Genomic DNA, 18,173 nt, shown 5'->3' on the forward strand with positions numbered 1-18,173 from the left:
AAAAGCTTTGATTTGGAACCTTGATCTGCCATACTATGTGAAATGCAGACATAGAAGAGTCCCAAGAGGTTTATGTTTTATTGTTTTATTATTTAAATCCAAAGTGGATAAATTCAGAAGCACACTAATACTCCTGAGCATTTATGTTGCACAGGAAGTCTTCTTGCATGTACCTTTTATTTGTGCTGTGCTGGACTTTTATTGCTCTCTGTGTCCCTCGTTTTGGACAGCAGCTTAATTTTTTTGGTGTGACACTGCTCACACAAGCATTTCTGTGTGAAGATATGCAGAGTACACCAAGGCATCTAATAAGCTGGGAAATTTTGTCTGAAACAAGGCACTCTGTGGTGTGGCATAGTGTTATATGCTCTGCTATGATCAAACATTATCTGAATTCTTGGAGGCTTTTCCTCCTTGAGATAATTTGTTGGATTAAAGTACTCAGAATATGAGGTAGCTTTAGAGGCTGCTGCTGATTTTAACTATGTCAAAGCTAACAGAAACTCAGTATTTCAAATAAAAGTAAATTATTTTCTCTGAAGGAGAGTCTGAATCTGTGGTGCTGGTTTGTTGCTTATTGATGTTAATGGGGTATTTTACTATCATTGTTACTTTTGGCAGGTCTTTCTCCTCTACAAAGAAACTTTGTTGCCAAGATTAACTCTGGAAGTGACCTATGCTACTGACTGCAGGCGTCTGCGAATGTAGAAGTTGATTTGTGTCTCTGTCCCTCCCCTGACTTTACTGTTTCCTGTGGAATTTATACTTCGAAGTATTTTGAAAATCAGACCTCTGTTGAAGACATTTGGATTAATACTGTGAGCATATCTATGCAAAGAGACAAGCTAGCCTGAGCGATTTCAAGGTAGGTGTGCCTACTATCCCTTATAACAAACGGGAGGAGGGGGCTGTCTGGTGCAGGTGATGAGAACTCTAGCTGTACGTTTTCTAGATTCAGATTGATCTGCCCCATTATTCATAGTTTAAGCAATGGGATATAATATGTTCAGTAGGACTGTGTGAGCACCAGAATATCCAGCCGGCATTGTACGGAGGGTGACCTTGTTTGGACCTGCTGTGGGAATATTCAGAAGATTCCTTTCAGAGGGGCTACTGCTGTATGGCCTGAGCCTTCACTGCTAACCCAGTCAGATCTTAAATGCTACCAAATGTCTGTAGAGATTTTCTTCTTCAAAGCATTTGACACTTTAAGTAGTCACTGAAATGTACCTGGGGGGTAATGGTGGTTTCTCTATTTGGTTAGCTAAAACATTCAGATGAAGTTAGGAGAAAACTGCCTTGAACTGGAAAGCATCTTCAGTGAAGGCTGGAAAAGAAGTAGGTCTTGCTTGCCTTCCTGTGCATAGATCATAGCACAGTGGTCCTTTTGCTCTAGAAAGTGTCAGTCTTACAGGGCAGTCTGCCTATAATGTATGGTTCTGCAGAGCTGGATGTGCTTTGCTTTGTGACTCTGCAGCCTTGTCCGACCCAGGTAGCTGAAGATAGATCTGTAGCTATTTAAGCAGCACAGAAATTCACCAGCTTGCACAGCTGTATTTTACCAGAAGGCTTCTAGCTGTACTTTTGTATTGAATTCTAAACCTGGAATGAGGAAGTCTGCTAACTTCTTCTGTGTGGACTTAGAAGAGGCCAGTGTCCACTGATAACATCTGTTGACTCTCCTTTTGTAAACTACTTGGACATGTAGTGTGCGCTCGCAGCCCAGGAAGCCAACCGTATCCTGGGCTGCATCAAAAGGAGTGTGACCAGCAGGTCAAAGGAGGTGATCCTGCCCCTCTACTCTGCTCTCGTGGGACCTCACCTGGAGTATTGTGTGCAGTTCTGGTGTCCTCAACATAAAAAGGACATGGAACTGTTGGAACAAGTCCAGAGGAGGCCACGAGGATGATCAGGGGACTGGAGCACCTCCTGTATGAAGACAGGCTGAGAAAGTTGGGGCTGTTCATCCTGGAGAAGAGAAGGCTGCGTGGAGACCTCATAGCAGCCTTCCAGTATCTGAAGGGGGGCTATAGGGATGCTGGGGAGGGGCTCTTCATTAGGGTCTGTAGTGATAGGACGAGGGGTAACGGGTTAAAACTTAAACAGGGGAAGTTTAGATTGGGTATAAGGAGGAAATTCTTTCCTGTTAGGGTGGTGAGGCACAGGAATGGGTTGCCCAGGGAGGTTGTGAATGCTTCATCCCTGGCAGTGTTCAAGGCCAGGTTGGACAAAGCCTTGGGTGAGATGGTTTAGTGTGAGGTGTCCCTGCCCATGGCAGGGGGGGTTGGAACTGGATGATCTTAAGATCCTTTCCAACCCTAACTATTCTATGATTCTATCTTTCCTGTGATACAGGCGTTCATGCTGGCACTCTAGGGCAGTGGCAGTTTTACAGTTAGCTGTGGGTTATAGTGGGAAGGAGCCAAACATGAGTCTGAGTCTTTGCTTGTTTTTTGTTTTTTTTTTTTTAGTTTTTGTTTGTTTGTTTTGGGTTTTTTTGTGTTTTTTTTTTGGGGGGGGTGGTTTTTTTTTTTGAAAGGAAAACTAATAGAATCATAGAATGATGATGTCTGAAAATAGCTCCTGACTGTACCCTCAGTGTGCTCCACTGCTCCAAAGTGTGTTTAGCAGTCATACTTCTCTTAAAAGCTTTTATTTGTGAGCTCCGGTGACTCAGGCTGAGATGATACTGCAGGGACACAGGTCTAACCTACCTACCTGGCTAGCTTAGTAGCCTGCCAATAATGTTCCTACAGCAGGAAAGCAAAATGGACTGTATCTGCAGTGCTAGTGTAAACTGTGTTTGTGTGAGGTGCTGTGGTTGAGAATGGGATCCTTACCTGTGTAGTGGTTACTCCTCCTGTCCTTTCCCTACAAGCAGAGTGAGAACCAAGGGGTGGTAGTTTAGGGGATTTCTCTGTTAGGATTTTAGTGCAGCAAAGTTTCCATGTGTGCATTTTCACAAAAAACTGCTGCCCTGTGAAAATTCAGCAACTCCTTCAGTAGCTCTGAAAACCTGTAAGAATGCAGGTTCCATGTGTCCTTGACTGTGTGTCCCTAAGCAAAGTATTACTCTTTATTTCCTTATCTGTTAGATGAGGTTGAGTTACCTTTGTAAACATTCCACTTCATGAAAAGCATGATTGAAGTGTTGCTTGCAGTAACTGCATTTTCATGATTCAAATTCACATGACCAAAAGTCAAAACTAATGTGTGGAGTGGCAAAGAATTGGAGTATAAGGTGAAGTTTTCTTTTGATTTAAGGAAATGGTCTGTAAGGCGAAATTGTGTACATTGGGGACCATTGCCCTAACCTGCCTTATAGGGTATCTTGAGTGTCAGAGAACATAAAGGGCACCCAGATGTTGAGATGGGTGGTAGTGCCATTGTTTCAACTTGTGTGATGGACTGTGCTAAGTTTGCAGATGCCTAATTACAGCTTCTTCAGAAATAAATTTGGCAAATTTGAGTATTTTTCAGATTTGTGTGAGCTGGTTGGTCTCCCTTAAAGAATTCCTCAGGGATCTGTCTTTGTTCTGGAGTTGTTGGCTGTTATTTTCCTGCAAGCAAGTTGCCACGGTGATTATCCTTTTAGCAAATAAATGTTTCATGATTCCAAGGTATACTAGCTTGGAGCAAAAAGACTGGCCTTTTCTTTGATCAACTGAAGTACTGCACCCATAGGCACCATAAACACCATAGTGTTTGCAAATCACTGCCTGTGGGAGAGCACTGAACAAGCACCTTGTCCTGTAGTGGGTTGTAGTAGTTAAGGACTTGTATCAGTTGTCTGTAAAGAGCAGTGAGTGTGTTACCATGAGTCTGAGCCTGAATAATGGTTAAAACTGGAAATGAGAAAAGAGCAACTTATGACTGAACTTACCTGTTTCAGCCCAGTAATGGCTGACTGATTAGGAAGGTGAAAGTGCTGTTGGAAAGCAGTCTCTTCAAGGTGTGTGGTACTGCAATCCTTTGCCATGTTGGCTTTCAGTTGGGATAACCTCTAGCTCTGGTCTTCAGCATTCCTGGTGGATCTGGGATGCTGTTTGTGCTGCACCACTGTTTGTTTTCATCCTGTTAAAGATGGGGCAGTGAGATGTGTTGCTGGCTGAACCTGCCTGTGCCAGTGCTGTGACATGGGAACTGCAGCTTGCTGCAAACCCCCTGCATGTCCATCTTCTCATGCTCCTCTAGGAGTGGGTCTCAGAAGTGGGATTTGCCTTTGTCCTTGCTAGGGGAAAGTGCAGGCTGATCTGACTTGGCCATTGATTAACATTCAGTTCTTTGCTGGGAAGGAGCATGAACTTGGATGTTTAGCCTTAACCAGAACACCTTAGTCTGCGTTGAATACCTGTGGGAAGTTTGACTGTGTGGTCTGCAGAGTGTCCTGTGGTGCAGAAGTGAGGGCTTGTTGCAAATGGTGGGGATGGGAAGTCTGTCACCGCTGCTGCTTGCTGTCTGCAGAGCAGCTTCCATGCTGGCCATGCTTTTTGCTGTGGGTGTTGGTTTTCAGATGGTTTATTGTACTGAAGAGTTATGTTTTGGTTCTGGTTTACAAAAGCCCTTTAAATGCTTCAGGTGCATTTCCAGTTTTTGGAAGAAAAGAATTCAGTGAGTTTTGTTTTAGTGTTGGTTTAACATCTTGGTGAGCGTCTCCTCCTTAAGGAGTCTGCTTGACTTGAAACAGTCTAAGAAAGCAATGGGGCAGAATCTAGCTGGAGGTCTGTGACTAGTGGAGTCCCTCAGGGGTCGGTGCTGTTTAATATTTTCATCAGTGACCTGGATGAGGGAACGGAATGTACCTTCAGCAAGTTTGCTGATGATAGTAAACTGGGAGGAGTGGCTGACACACCAGAGGGCTGTGTTGCCATTCAGCGAGACCTGGACAGGCTGGAGAGTTGGGCGGAGAGGAACTTGGTGAAATTTAACAAGGGCAAGTGTAGAGTCTTGCATCTGGGGAAGAACAACCCCATGTACCAGTACAGGTTGGGGGCTGACCTGCTGGACAGTAGTGAAGAGGAAAGGGACCTGGGAGTCCTGGTGGATAGGAGGACGACCATGAGCCAGCAATGTGCCTTTGTGGCCAAGAAGGCCAATGGCATCCTAGGGTGCATTAGAAAGGGTGTGGTTAGTAGGTCAAGAGAGGTTCTCCTCCCCCTCTACTCTGCCTTGGTGAGGCCGCATCTGGAATATTGTGTCCAGTTCTGGGCCCCTCAGTTCAAGAAAAACAGGGAGTTGCTTGAAAGAGTCCAGCGCAGAGCCACAGATATGGTTAAGGGAATGGAACATCTCTCTTATGAGGAGAGGCTGAGGGAGCTGGGACTCTTTAGCTTGGAGAAGAGGAGACTGAGGGGTGACCTCATCAATGTTTACAAATATGTAAAGGGTGAGTGTCAGGATGATGGAGCTAGGTTTTTTTCAGTGATGTCCAGTGATAGGACAAGGGGCAATGGGTGTAAACTGGAGCATGGGAGGTTCCATGTGAACATCAGGAAAAATTTCTTTACTGTGAGAGTGACAGAGCACTGGAACAGGTTGCCCAGGGGGGTTGTGGAGTCTCCTACGTTGGAGGTATTCAAGACCCGCCTGGACAAGTTCCTGTGTGATGTACTCTAGGTTACCCTGCTCTTGCAGGAGGGTTGGACTAGATGATCTTTTGAGGTCCCTTCCAACCCTTAGGATTCTGTGATTCTGTGAAAGCATTGTTTTTTGGTTTGTTGTTTTTTTTTTCTTTTAAGAAAAATTTGTGTGCCTCATGGATGACACTCCTGGAGTCACTTGAAGACATGTAGTAGTTTTTAGGATCAGCTCAGATTTAAAGCAGTTACCGGATTTTGGGCTAGTGCCCAAAAGATGCCAGTTCTGTTAAACTCTACTGCCCCCCTGAACTCAGTACTGACAGCCTGAGAAGTGTATTTTTGTCCTGTTAGAGAAAAGGGAATAGTTGGTTGATGTTGATGTTTCTGTTTGGAGTAGTTTCGCAGATAGGGAACTGTGTTTCTCATGAGATGGCGTAAGAAAACTCATGATTTGGAGGCATCCTTGTATTCACTCCCCCCCACCCCCTTTGTGTTCACTGCCCGAGATGTTCTGTCTATGCTTTGCATCAAGATTGTGATCAAGTGTATCTGTTAGTCCTCTTACCCCAGGGTAACATGATGGACTGGATGATCTCAGGAGTGGATATCTGCAGGGTTCAGCGAGACTGCACTTTAAAATAGCTGTTGATGTGGCTGTTTCATGGAACCAAGTGCCTTCTGCAGTTAATGCCACGATGCACCAGCAGGTCTGGCTCATTCTTAAATTCCTTAAGTAGCACTCTAAAAGAAAGCTGTCAAAAGTTCTGTAGTGAGGATTGTAATAAATTGCAGCTGATCTTACGCATGTCCTTTGGTGGCAGCTTGGAGTAATTGATAGCTATTTACCAACAATTTGGTGTGAAAAATGGTGTTTACTGAAGCTGGGACTTCTGAACAAATTTGATCTTAAGTGGGTTTGACCTACAGTTTCAAACCAACTTCTTTCAAAGCAGAAATGCTGTCAGAAAGGAGCCTCTTGTGCAATAAAGGCAAAGGCTGCTAACTTGTCTTGTGACCAGCTGCAATGATGATGTCAAAAAGATGTGCATTTATTACTCTGATGGATGAAAGCTCATTTCTTGAGGTTCTGGAATTGGAGTTACTGATTATTTTAAGTTGTTGACATTCCTGTAAACAGCTGCTGTTGTGGCCCTTCAATACCCGTTATGTAACTGCATCTGTGATGCTCAAGCTTATGTTTGTTCTTCAACTTTTTTTGCTGGGGATGTCACTAAAGATATGCTTGTTTGCCGCCAGTGTGGCACCTTTACAATTCTGATGTTGGTATGGCTCTCTTACAATGTCAGTTGCTAAGGAAGAGCCACCTGAGGTCACATCACTTAGCTGCAGAACTTCCATCTAATATCTCCAGAGACTCTGGAAGAGGCAAAGGTGGCAATGAAAGCAAAGTTTAAAGCCATACCTAAAGGAAGGCTGACATTCCAAAATCTGTGACTGCCTGTGCTTGAGAGAGAAGTTGAGGCTGGTGAGCAGGTTGGCTCCTTCCTCTTGATTTCAGGTTTAGGAGTTCTCTGGCCCCAGTGTGTGGGAGATAATTTGTTTAAAATCTTCATTATCTTCTTTTTTTTCCTCGCTTTGTTTTTAGCATTTTTCAATCCATGTGTGAGATGGTCACCTGTAAGCGTGTTCAAATATTTGTTATTATTAATGTTAATGAAAGTCCACCTGGAAAAAGTGATGGAGGAAAGCTTCCTGAGACTTGCTGCTCAAACAATCTCAATCTCCTGAGAGCTCTAAGAAATTAATTGATAACTGAATGGTAGAGGGAAATTGTTAAACTTTGGCTTGGGATATGCTTAATGTGATTGGGAATATGGGCAGCTTGCAGTAAAAATGTAGGTCGGGGGAAAACTTGAAGGTGAACCATGAGCATAACCTAACATTACTTTGTTTTGTCTTCATATTCAAATACTCAAACATTCACTTAAGTAAACATCAGACATTTGTATGACTAGATGACCACTCTGTATACCTGAATACAAGCTGAGGGCCTGACTGGCTGGAAAGATGCCTGTAGAAAGTGACCCAGGAGTTCTGGTGGACACACAAGATAAACAAGAATTCTGTGAGGAGCCATTAACATGGTCTTGGTTTTGGCGCTGGTTATAAGCCTGCATCTCCTCAGTGGTATGTAAACTTCAGCCTTATTTCAGACCAGTCTGCTCTCTTTTGTGCTGCTTTGGGTAAAGATTTTGTGGATGTTTTTTTCATGTGGACTCTGCCATGAATGTAGGAGGAAACATTCTGATTTTGGCTGAGGCTTTAAATGTATGACTGCTTGATTCCTATTGGCAAGCAAGTTGTCAAGCCAATTTCTTTATAGCAGAATCACCGAGTTTACTGTCTTTGTGCAGTTGGATGTGGAGGTGGATATTGAAGACCATATTTGTGCGTGTGGCTGCTTTAGCTGTGCTATGTTTGTGCAATTAGCACGTGTTCTCGCTAAAAAGGCATAACTATTAGAAGGAAGGAGCAATAGATGGGCATCAGCATTTTTACTGCTTGAGTCTGAAAAGTGTAGGCCTTCACTCCTTTTAAAAGCCTTTTCAAGACTAGTCAGCTGAAGTTGAATAGAACTCGCCTTCCAGTAAAATATTCATGATGTCCATGTAAAAAAGGTGACTCAAAGTAAATATGGAATAGTGATCATACTTCTGGTATAACAAAACTTGCACTAAAAAGGTCCCACATTAGTGCACAAGCAATGGAGAAGATTTGGAGAAGTGGCTATAGCTAGTCAAGTTAAAAACACGTCATGCCTGTATCCTGTTTCTGTTGGCAGCTGGTAGCAGATTCTTAGGAATGAGTGTAGGTGAGGAGGTGTGGATAGAGTAGTTTTTCTGGTAGGTCCTCCCAGCCTGTCAAGTGTTGGCAGTGTTTAATGGGCAGACAACATCTCGTTTGTAGCCCTGCAGGGAGGGACTTGCTAATGATTAATTAGAAAAAGCCATTTAAACAAATCAGCTCCAGGTTACTGTTATACTAACATAAATTTTTCAGAGTTGCACTTAAGAGCTCCCTGGACCAGCTCACTTGAAGGATCAGGAAGGACAGTTTTCTTCTGAGCAGGATGAATCTACTGTATTGTGTATATAAAAGGCAGCTTGGAAGTGGTAGAGTGATGTAAGCCATGGGTTTGCTAGTGAGTCTTGTTAGACAAATTCAGATTAGAAGTTATCTTGCCTGTTTTGTGTCATGTTTTAAGCAATGCTAACGCAATGAGCTGTCAGGTTTTGCAGCCTGCAAGGAGGTTTCTCCAGTGACAGCGGTCTCCAGAGCTTTTCAGGTACCCTTTTCAACAGTAGAGAGGGAACTAGCACATGAGATGCATATTGCTGCTTTTGAGTCCAAGTTTTATGTCTGTATGGAATGGTTAAGGTGCGCTGTTTAGGGCAGATGTGTTAAGGGTCTGGGTTGCAGTGTGGGGATGTTATCAGTGTTCGGATTAGTAGACTTTTCCCCGTTTTGGGACTGAGTATGGTTTGAGTCTTTGTAAACTGTTTCAAATCAGACTTCTACTTTGTAAGTCATTTAATGCTAAACATCAGTGGAAGGCTTTCATGTACCTAATACCAAAACCACCTGAATCAATGGGGAAAAGCATTGTGATTTTGCTGAGCCGAATTGAAACTTCTTTTGATCTGTCTTTTAGTCTCAGTAAGTTGAGTCAACACTTCTGAAAGATCAGAGAATTAATACTGGGTTTGAGTCATCAGGGGGAGTATTTTACCACTCCGTGCCAGGTTAGTTCTACTTTCTTCTTTCACAAGTCATTGTAAATGTGATACTTTCCAAAATTCAGGGCTAAAAGCACATGTTAAAATTGCACATAGCGTGGGTTGGTGGTAGATGGTATCTTTCTTTACAAGCCTGCTAATTTAACTTGCTTTAACCCTCTTACAACTCCAAGCCTGGAATAAGCCTTTCTTTGAGAACTAGAGTTGCTAAATCTTGCCAGCTTCTGTGCTGGCCTTGTCACAGCTGAATCTGCTAGGAGTTAAAATGAGAGGCCATCTCTTGTTTTTATGACTACCATGCTTAAAAGTCTCTGTAATGCCTGAAATAGCTGCAGCATAACCTTTTGTCGTTCCTTGGGAGTAGAATGAAAATATCTGTATTTCCACTTTGCGGTTCACTTGTTCCCGACATTTGAGTCAGCTTTAACACAATGAAAGTGGCAGCATCTCCTGGCAGACAGGCAATGAGGATAAGAGCGCTTCTGATCTCTCCCCTGCTGCCCTTTCCTCTTCATGGAAAGGTTCTGCCAAAATGTTTGGCATACAGTAGTAATGCTGGATTTTTCCAGATGCTGGAGAATCTCACCAAATAATGCAAATGTTAGCAGGAAAAGTGAATAGTAGGAGCGCAGCTGACCACAGAAACATCTGAGATGCTTCAAGGAATTAAATCTGTTCCAGTGAAAGATTTCTTTAAAGAGGGGAAGCAAAAAGAAGTTGAATTACTGCTTTTCACTTTTGCATGTATAGAATTCGTTTTGGATTTGAAGGTAGGCTTTTCCTGTTGCTGTACTGCTCTGAACTGGCGCAATATAGGTTCCTGCCAGCGAAGGTGTACCATAGCTGGTCTTACCCACATTAATGGAAGTTGTATGCGCTGTGGTAAAATTGGAATGTACTTCTGCTGCTGTATATCCCTGCAATGGTGAAAATTGATAAAGCAGCGTAAGAGTTTCTTCAGACAGCAAACTGGCTTGATTTGACAACAGGACTCGGTGCTTAAAGCTGCGCTTTAAATGAGACATCTATATGCAGGCATCTAGTGAAAAAATGACTTGTTGCTAATGATAATGTTAGTCTGTACCCCTGTCCTGTAATCCTAGATAAAAGAGATAGGTAAAGAGCTATTTGTGGAAGACCCAGTATTTTGCGTATTTGCTTATTACATCCTCCCTCTTTTCTCTCAGGGGAGGTAGTTTATCTGTTTGCAAAATGGGGGATTTGAACTGTAAATGTGCAGTTATTCTTGTTTTGATGAGCCCTTGCTGAATCCCATGCGAGTTCCTGGTTTTCCGGCTATTGTGGCCATAGCTTCAGATGCGAGGTTTTTGATAACACCATTTTGGAGTCATGTGCCCTGTCTCGCTACTGATTCCCTTCTTTAGCTTTATACCAAAGCTGTTCTAACCAGCAATGTGGTCAGATTCTTCCCTCAGGCCCATTTTCTTTCCAGGCTGAGTTATTTTGTGTTTTGGCTCTCATCGCAGACCCACAAGCAGCTGTGCCTGCAGCAGCTCACATGTGGGTGCCAAGCTGTGGGACTGAAAATGAGCCACAGGGGGCAAGAGAGGTTGGAAATTCTTTGAATTGCTGTTTCTGATGTACTCCTCGCATTGTGGAAGGCCAGCTTTGGTTCCCTGCTTGAACCTGCAGATGGGCCCTTCAGATGTCCTCCTCCAGTGGAGCACTGGATCCGGGATATGCAGTGCACTTGCTTCGTAGGGCATGTGAATATGGTTAAAGCTTTCTTCCTGTTAGCAGAAAGCAGAGATGTTCATGAGGAAATGCTGCAGTTTGGCTATTTTTGAATTTGCTTTCAAAGATGGGTCGGTGAGGATGTGGCTCTTCTGAAGCCGATCACTGAATCAAGTGGAAGTCAGCTGGTGGCGAATTGCGCAGTTGTAAATTGCAGCCTTGTGTAACTTGTTCCACAGGACACATGCTTGTGGTGGATGCAGTGTAAAACTACTACTTTTTAATCCATCTGGTTAGAAAGAAAGACTTGCTAATGGGCAAGTTCCCTCTTCTGTCTGGTAAAACAGATGGTCTTTATAAGGATTCTTTGTGTATACCCAGCTCCATCAAATTTGGTTTTCTTCTAAAATGCCTGCGGGCTGCACTTTGTGTTGTCACTGAACTTAAGTATGTGCTCAAACATTTTCCTAGAAAATGCATATGAAGAATGTAATTGCAAATGTTGGCAAACTGGAAGGCTCCAGTTAAACCTTTCTTTAATCTTTATTTATCTTTCTTGAAGCACTGGTTTTGTTTGTTTCATGTGAAATAGCCTGCGAGTACCTTTTTCCAGGAAAGGGTAGTTTTAAAGTGGTTTTGGTAGGTTCCAGGTATGGTAGTGTACACTCTTACATCAGAAGGTAGCAGCAGTGAGGAACTGTTTCAATAGGATATGGATCTGAGAAGAGGCTGATGTTGAAAAATCACCTTCTGGTATCTCTCTGAACATGCTACCCTTGCGCATACAAGCATGTGAGCCATTAATGGATGGAGTGGTAGAAATGGTGAATACGTTTTGGTGTGCCAAAGCATGAATCTTCTGCTGACGAGCCCCTTGAAATGACCATTTGTTGATGTGTCATGTGCAGCACACCCTTAACAAATGAGTGGATAGACTGTGTAGGTGTATTTCAGGCTTGTGAGGATTCTAGGAGGGAGATTGTATGTCTCATGTTTTGTATGGGCTTAGACTTAGTGCTGGTTTTGTCCCTGAATATCTTAAAAATCTTAAGTTGCTCCTTGGTGATGATTGTGTAATTCATACATAAGTTCTCTACCAGCCTCTCTTACTTTATTAACAATGTGCTGGTGTGAGTTTTTATGTTCTTTGATACTCATACAACTGGTTCATTGTGTAAATTATAGCATTGATAAATGAAGAATTCATTTATAGTGCATGTGTCAGTTGACTTAATCCTTTTAGCAAAAGAATACAGTTGGCTACCTTTCTAAAATTCATCAGCTTGGCAGTCTGAGCTTGAGTTGTCCTTAATGGAATTCTGCACACCTTCCCTTCAAAGGAATACAAGTGTTTTGCTGCATTATGAAGTGTTTTAGTAGAGCACCTTCACTGGTATTACCCTCAGTGTTACTCCTTTTTTCAGCTAGCTGGGTTGTTCATACATTGCGTATCGGTAAACATTAGGCCCAGAGGCTGACTTGACTTGCTCAAGGTCTTCTGACAAGACTGACAAAGCTGGTTTAGCCCATGATTTCCATTCTCTCAGCCTGTTCTTTATCCACCAGATTCTGTTCCTGCTGAATCTGTGGTGTGAGAAGAGACAGCAAGGGTAGCAGAGATGGCATTGTTCAGCTGGCTTCCTTCTTGACTTTTTGGTAAGTTGGGAGTAGGTTGGAGGGTTTAGGGAAATTATTAGGCAGAAATTGGTAAAACCTGTTCTACAATGTTGGGTTTGCTGTGTAACACACTACAGCTGACTTAAAAACCAGGCTGTAGGTCTCTTGCTTTGCCCTGTGACCCTTGTTCCTATTAAAGTGGCAGTTTCTGTCCATCTGGTGCGCCCTTTCTCAATGTACTGGATGGTGTGGACCTCTTTTGCAGAGCCTTGTGGATTAATTCAGTGAATTCCTGCCCACGCCTCCTGCCATTCCTTCCAGTTTCATCAGAAGCAGCTGGCTTCAGGCTATTCCCCTTTTCTAAAATCTCAGATGCAGAACTTCAGCAGAAGTCTGACTTGTTTTACACATACCTGAAGATGTTTCACACACACACACACACACACATCTCCCAGCTGCACTATTTAATATGCTGAGTCTTTCTTGTTTTGCCTCTGTTTGCTTTTTTCAGTCATACTCCATTTCTGTTCTTCCATAGAGTATTGTCCGTGTCAGGATTGTGGCCAGGTGGTGGCCTTTGTCTGCTGTCTACCTCTTATCCCTGTTTTTTCTTTTGGACTTCGCTAAAATTCCAGTATATGTTTTCTTGGGTGAATTTTGGAGAAGGAAGAAGAAGAATTATGTCTTGAAAATTACACTTATCCTTTCCATTAACAGTAGTACTGTTTTCTGTTGGTGTCCCCCCCACCATGTTATGCCATCTTTCTTATGTTCTTTGCATTAATTATTTCCTGTAGGCCTTTTTCTTATATTCTTGCCCAGTTCTCCACTCTGACTTTTAAAAAACTGTTACAATAGCTAAAAATATCTGTTATAATGGCTAAATGTACCTGTTTCTCCTGGTATTGGGTAGTTGTGCCACTATCCAATTGCTTTTTTGGGGTCAAATTACTTACTCTCACTGTTGTCTTCCTCCTTGAATGTTTTCCAAGCTGCAGTCCTCTTGAATCTTACATCCATTCCAGTTTCATTTGAGTTCTTCTTTCTGACAGGCTTAGCTGTGCATACCCGGAGCTTTCTCTCCTTACTTGCTCTGGTGCTTCTTGCTGCTGAACAATGATGCTTTTAAAATATCTTAATCCTCCTGCAAATACAAATAATTTCTAGGGTTCCCAGTTCCCATAGTTTTCTCATGGTTTTCCAGTGTGTGACTGTTGCCCCTGTAGGTTTTTTTTTTCTTACTAAACTCTTTTCCTAGATACAGAATCCGTTTTGGGATGAATTTCTGAAAATAATATGGGATTTCTCAGACTAAGATGGGCTATTTCTTAATGGGAATGATTCATAACCTGAAGCAACTAAAAATTGGTTTTCTTTTGCCAAACAGGAGGAATGGCAAGCATCTCCTACCTAAAATCCCTGCTAACTGTGGACTACAGCTCCATGATGAGCTATTAAACTGAGCTGTTTATGGAGGGTTCCTTAGGTAATTGTACTTCAACATGGACATTAAGATTTGGAGATGTTCAAATACAGCGTAAATAATAGGTATTTGAAACATTCTACAGAAAGGCAGGATCTTTTTCTTTTGTTGAAAATCATCTTTTTCTTCCCTATTTCTACAGTTCTGTACTGTTGTAACAAGCAGTGCAGTTGCAGTTAAGTCAGCTCTGAGATGGGTCTCAATGGTAACTTCAGCGTTTACTTAGAGAGAACTGTGGTTTTGAAGGGGAATTCATTAAGCTGATGCATTTGTGCTGAGCAAATGGCTCTGCAATAGGGCCATTATATATGCAAAAAAAAGAAGGCTGTGTCTACTCTTCATAAGTACAGGAAAGGGCAGGAATTTTGATTAGCCCAGTGCAGTAGCTTTGCAGAGCTCAGGAAAAAGTAGAAAGGCTCTGAAGTGATGTTGGTGGCACCTCGTACACTCACAATACCTCTGGCTCTGGGCCTCACTCTCCACTCACCCTGTTGCAGAAGTGTGGCTTCCTCTATGTTGAGATTTTTGAAAAAATGCCTTCATTCATTTTTCTAAGTTCTTCATATCTGCTGTCATCACGTTCTCCGTATCCTAGCATCCCACTCCAGTGGTTCTGAGTAATGTTCTCTTTATCTCTGCTGTCTTGGAGGTGGGTATCTGGCATGTAATAAAATGGTAAAATTGCCCAGCTGTGCAGAGGCTTGTAGTATTCTGAGTGCTAATGTACTGCAAAGCTTGTGGCCCCGTTTTCAAGAACTAGTTGAGTAACTGCTCACCTTTGTGTTTCAGGATAGTGCAAGTGTCTGGCTGTTGATCCCGAGAAATGCAGTTGTTGTATCTGCTCTCTGCTGTCCTCTTTGTCATCTTCTGCTGTGTTCTTCTAGCCAGCATCTGGCCTTGCTTTGGGCTTGTTGCAGAAACGTTGAACAGATCATCCACGTGCCCTTAAAATCCTCTGTTCCCCATCCAGGGGAGGAGAGTGAAGCCGGGATGATGTCCTCGGCCAGGTGCTTTGCCTCAATTGAGCTCGGGTCTCCAAGTCCTTCACGCTCGTTCAGTGCCGGGGCCCTGAGTGGGTCCATGGCCGTGTCCCCGCAAGGCTGGCGCAGTGTGCAGGGTCTGCCATCGTGGGGGTGCTGCCCTGTACAGGGGTTGGTTTCACTTGCCCTCGGGCAGAGGGTGCTGTTAGTGCAGGGGCAGCTCAGCCAAAGGTGCCAGAGGCTTCCCTGAAGAATGGAGTGGAAGATGTTCATGTCTCAAGTGCTCTCAGTTCTAGTGTCCTCGTAGGTGAGCTCCAGGTAAACACGAGCAAGCTGTTTGACCTATGCGCAGAACTGATGACTGAGTAGGAGGAGAAAATAAAAACTGTGTGGGCCAGTGTGACCTTGTAGGCTGGAACCCTGAAACCTACCTGGGCTTTCATCATATATTGGTGGCTGTAAACCCCAAAAGAAAGAATTCCTTCAATAAGAACTTCTCGATTAACTCTGTAAGATTTAGTTTTAACTTCAATTATATTTGTATCTCTCCAGTTATTTGAAAGAGTCTAAAATAGCCCAGCTTCCAGAGGCACCTGCATTTAAATGTTGGGAGGAGGAGGGGGGAGGAGGATGAGGATGGAACCATGCTCACTTTGTTTGTGTAAAACTTTCCTCCCATGTCCAAGAACTGCATCTCATACCTAATTTCTTTTGCAGTTTTGTTCAGTGGAGGGACTGCTGTATGTCAGCCATGCTAAAGGGCAAGTGATGGAGGCAAGTACTAGTTTATATATTCACAGTTCTCTAATACTGTTTTTTTACCAGTTTCTCCTTTGAACTGTTTTGTTTCCGTGTGCTGATGTGAAATGACTGCACAATGAAGGGCAATATTCTTGGGGTGTAATGTTACAACATCTGCTCAGTGTGACTGTATGAAATTGTGCGTTTTGTCCCTGCTGTATCGTACTCTTGTATGACTAAGAAACACATGTTTTTGAACTTCATGCTATAAAGTACTTTGTTTCCTCTCTCAAACAGAATATAATGGTGGTTTTGTTTTGGGGGGGGGGGAGGGAAGTTCAAAACTTGAATCCTAATGCTGATTAATTCTGCTGATTGACAATTCTTCACATTATTTCCCCCAAAAGTAGATACTAGGACAAATAAGTAGTTTAAGACTCTTCATACCAGGTGTGCAATTTGAAAAGCTCATTTCAGGCTCAGAACAGACTCATCACATGGGAACACAAGTAGTCAGAAGACCACCAGGCCTTGGAGAGAAGGCTCAGTGTAGTTTCAGGGGTAGTAGTGACATGTTTGTGAGCTCACTGTTGTCTAACTTGTTTCAGGTCTATAAATTGACACAGAGCTAATTTAAGAAGGATAATGCTTTCCAGAAGATAATGCATGGGAGTGTAGGTAGACTGAAGTGGTGTTCTTTCAGATCAGCAGTATTACCAGTGGTAATCTGGATGGGAAGCATGCAGGAGATCACAGGTATACTGGTTAGAAGGTGTATTGGGCATCTTTGATATGAACTACGGTTCTTCACGAGTCCTGACTGAAAAATGAATACTGAGGGAATTGGCTAAAATGAAAAAGGCGGTTATGGGTCAACTGTCAGATTTGTGTTTTGCATGCCTAATAACTTGGGGACAGTGAGGTTTGTTCACTGAACCATTGTTGGATGAAAAGGGCAATCTCTAGTTTTTGTCTCTTTTCCCCACCAAATTAAATTGGCTGGAAACCTGCAGTTCAGCTTTCTGGAAAACCTATTGCACACGAAAAAAGAAAAGACAGATTGAGCTCAAAAGTCAAAGCATGACACTGCTCATGAAGGCACTTGAAGCCGTTTAAGAAACTGTTAAAAAATGCACAGCCAACCTTTTATTTTTACATATTTGATTCTGCTGCACAATTTCTGCATGAATTGGTAAATACATTGTATTTTCTGGTATGTAGTTTATTACTTTGCATTCAGTGTCAAACTGGCCAATGTATTTACACTCAGTGGTTGTAGCATGTTCAAAGTACTGAGAGAAAATCCCGTATGACTCCAGCGTTTTGCTTTCTGTAAGTACAGAATTGCATCTTGCCTCCAGCTGATAGCAGTGACATTTGAAAAAGAGAGTGAGGCAGCTCTTCTGATATTTTTGGATGCCAATTTGTAAAGCATTTTGGAATATCTGTTTAACCCATTCTGTCAGGCTTCAGATGCAAAAATTGAGTGCTCTAATGGTAACCTCAGTGCATTGTGCTTCTGCAGCTGTTTTAAGATAAGAAAGAATGCTTTCAAATCCCAAACATATGTTGCATTTCAGATGAAATTTTGTTGCTGGTTTTATTTATTTTTTTATTTAAACCCCAGGCTGCTTTCTGCCAAAATTGAGGTAGAACTCTGGTCTGGTTTCTGTATTTAGAGAAGCCTAATCAAAGCTTTCTCCTGCAAGAAAACAATGATCAGCTTCTGAGCATGTGATCTCATGGTGCTGATGTGAAACTCTTTCAGATAATGTGTCCTTCCTTCCTTCCTTTCTTCTTTCCTCATTCCTTTGCTGTACTTCTCCCATAGTGAGTTGCTATCTGAGTACTCAGCTGCAGCGTCCTATAACCAGCTCTTGCCTGAGCTCAGATGACAGGAAGGTTGAGCTCTCTTGGAGAAAAGCTGCGTGTTTCCTCTCTGCTAGAGACTGAGCTATACATACACGGTGCTGCTCCTGTTCAGATTGGTTGCTTATTCTACTTTTAAAAAGACATTTTTGTTTTCTCTGAGAACTATGGAGAAGACTGTGCCAGTTGAAACCGTTTCACTTGCCTGTTCCTGCTTGAAGACAGATTTTCACATCTAGTCTCCACTGCCATCAGCGGATGTTGGCAGTAATAAGCCATTTCTTACTATTTGGGAATGCATAACTGATTTGGAAGTGTTCTGTTTTCTTGCATATGCTAAATACTGCGAACTTAAGCATTCTACAGGAAAATCAGGTAGGCTGAGCAGACGTTGCATTTGAAGCACGAAATACCAGATCTTTGTCAAGGAACAAAATAAGTTCTACCAAAG

At 42.7% G+C, this 18,173-nt stretch overlaps 1 protein-coding gene across 6 annotated transcripts in view; it reads left to right on the forward strand.

Moving 5' to 3' along the window:
• The first annotated feature begins 621 nt into the window (after nucleotides 1-621).
• The window catches only part of TMCC1 (transmembrane and coiled-coil domain family 1), an 84,761-nt gene continuing 67,209 nt past the window's right edge, over nucleotides 622-18,173 (forward strand). For 2 of the 6 annotated variants that reach the window (XM_062636019.1, XM_062636052.1), the window contains exons 1-3: nucleotides 622-865; nucleotides 15,830-15,890; nucleotides 17,689-18,097. Coding sequence is in view for 1 of the 6 variants with exons in the window: in XM_062636104.1 (XP_062492088.1) it covers nucleotides 15,881-15,886 (6 nt within the window). In the remaining 5 variants the exon portion in view is untranslated. Of the gene's footprint in view, nucleotides 866-1,264; nucleotides 1,339-12,598; nucleotides 12,689-15,829; nucleotides 15,891-17,688; nucleotides 18,098-18,173 lie in introns of those variants that run through there. The other 4 variants (XM_062636028.1, XM_062636036.1, XM_062636104.1 and 1 more) reach the window with 4 other exon arrangements.

This window comes from Pezoporus occidentalis, unplaced genomic scaffold (assembly GCF_034315485.1).
Source record: "Pezoporus occidentalis ecotype Australia unplaced genomic scaffold, CSIRO_AGI_Poc_V1 ctg114, whole genome shotgun sequence".
In the NCBI taxonomy this organism is placed as follows: domain Eukaryota; kingdom Metazoa; phylum Chordata; class Aves; order Psittaciformes; family Psittacidae; genus Pezoporus; species Pezoporus occidentalis.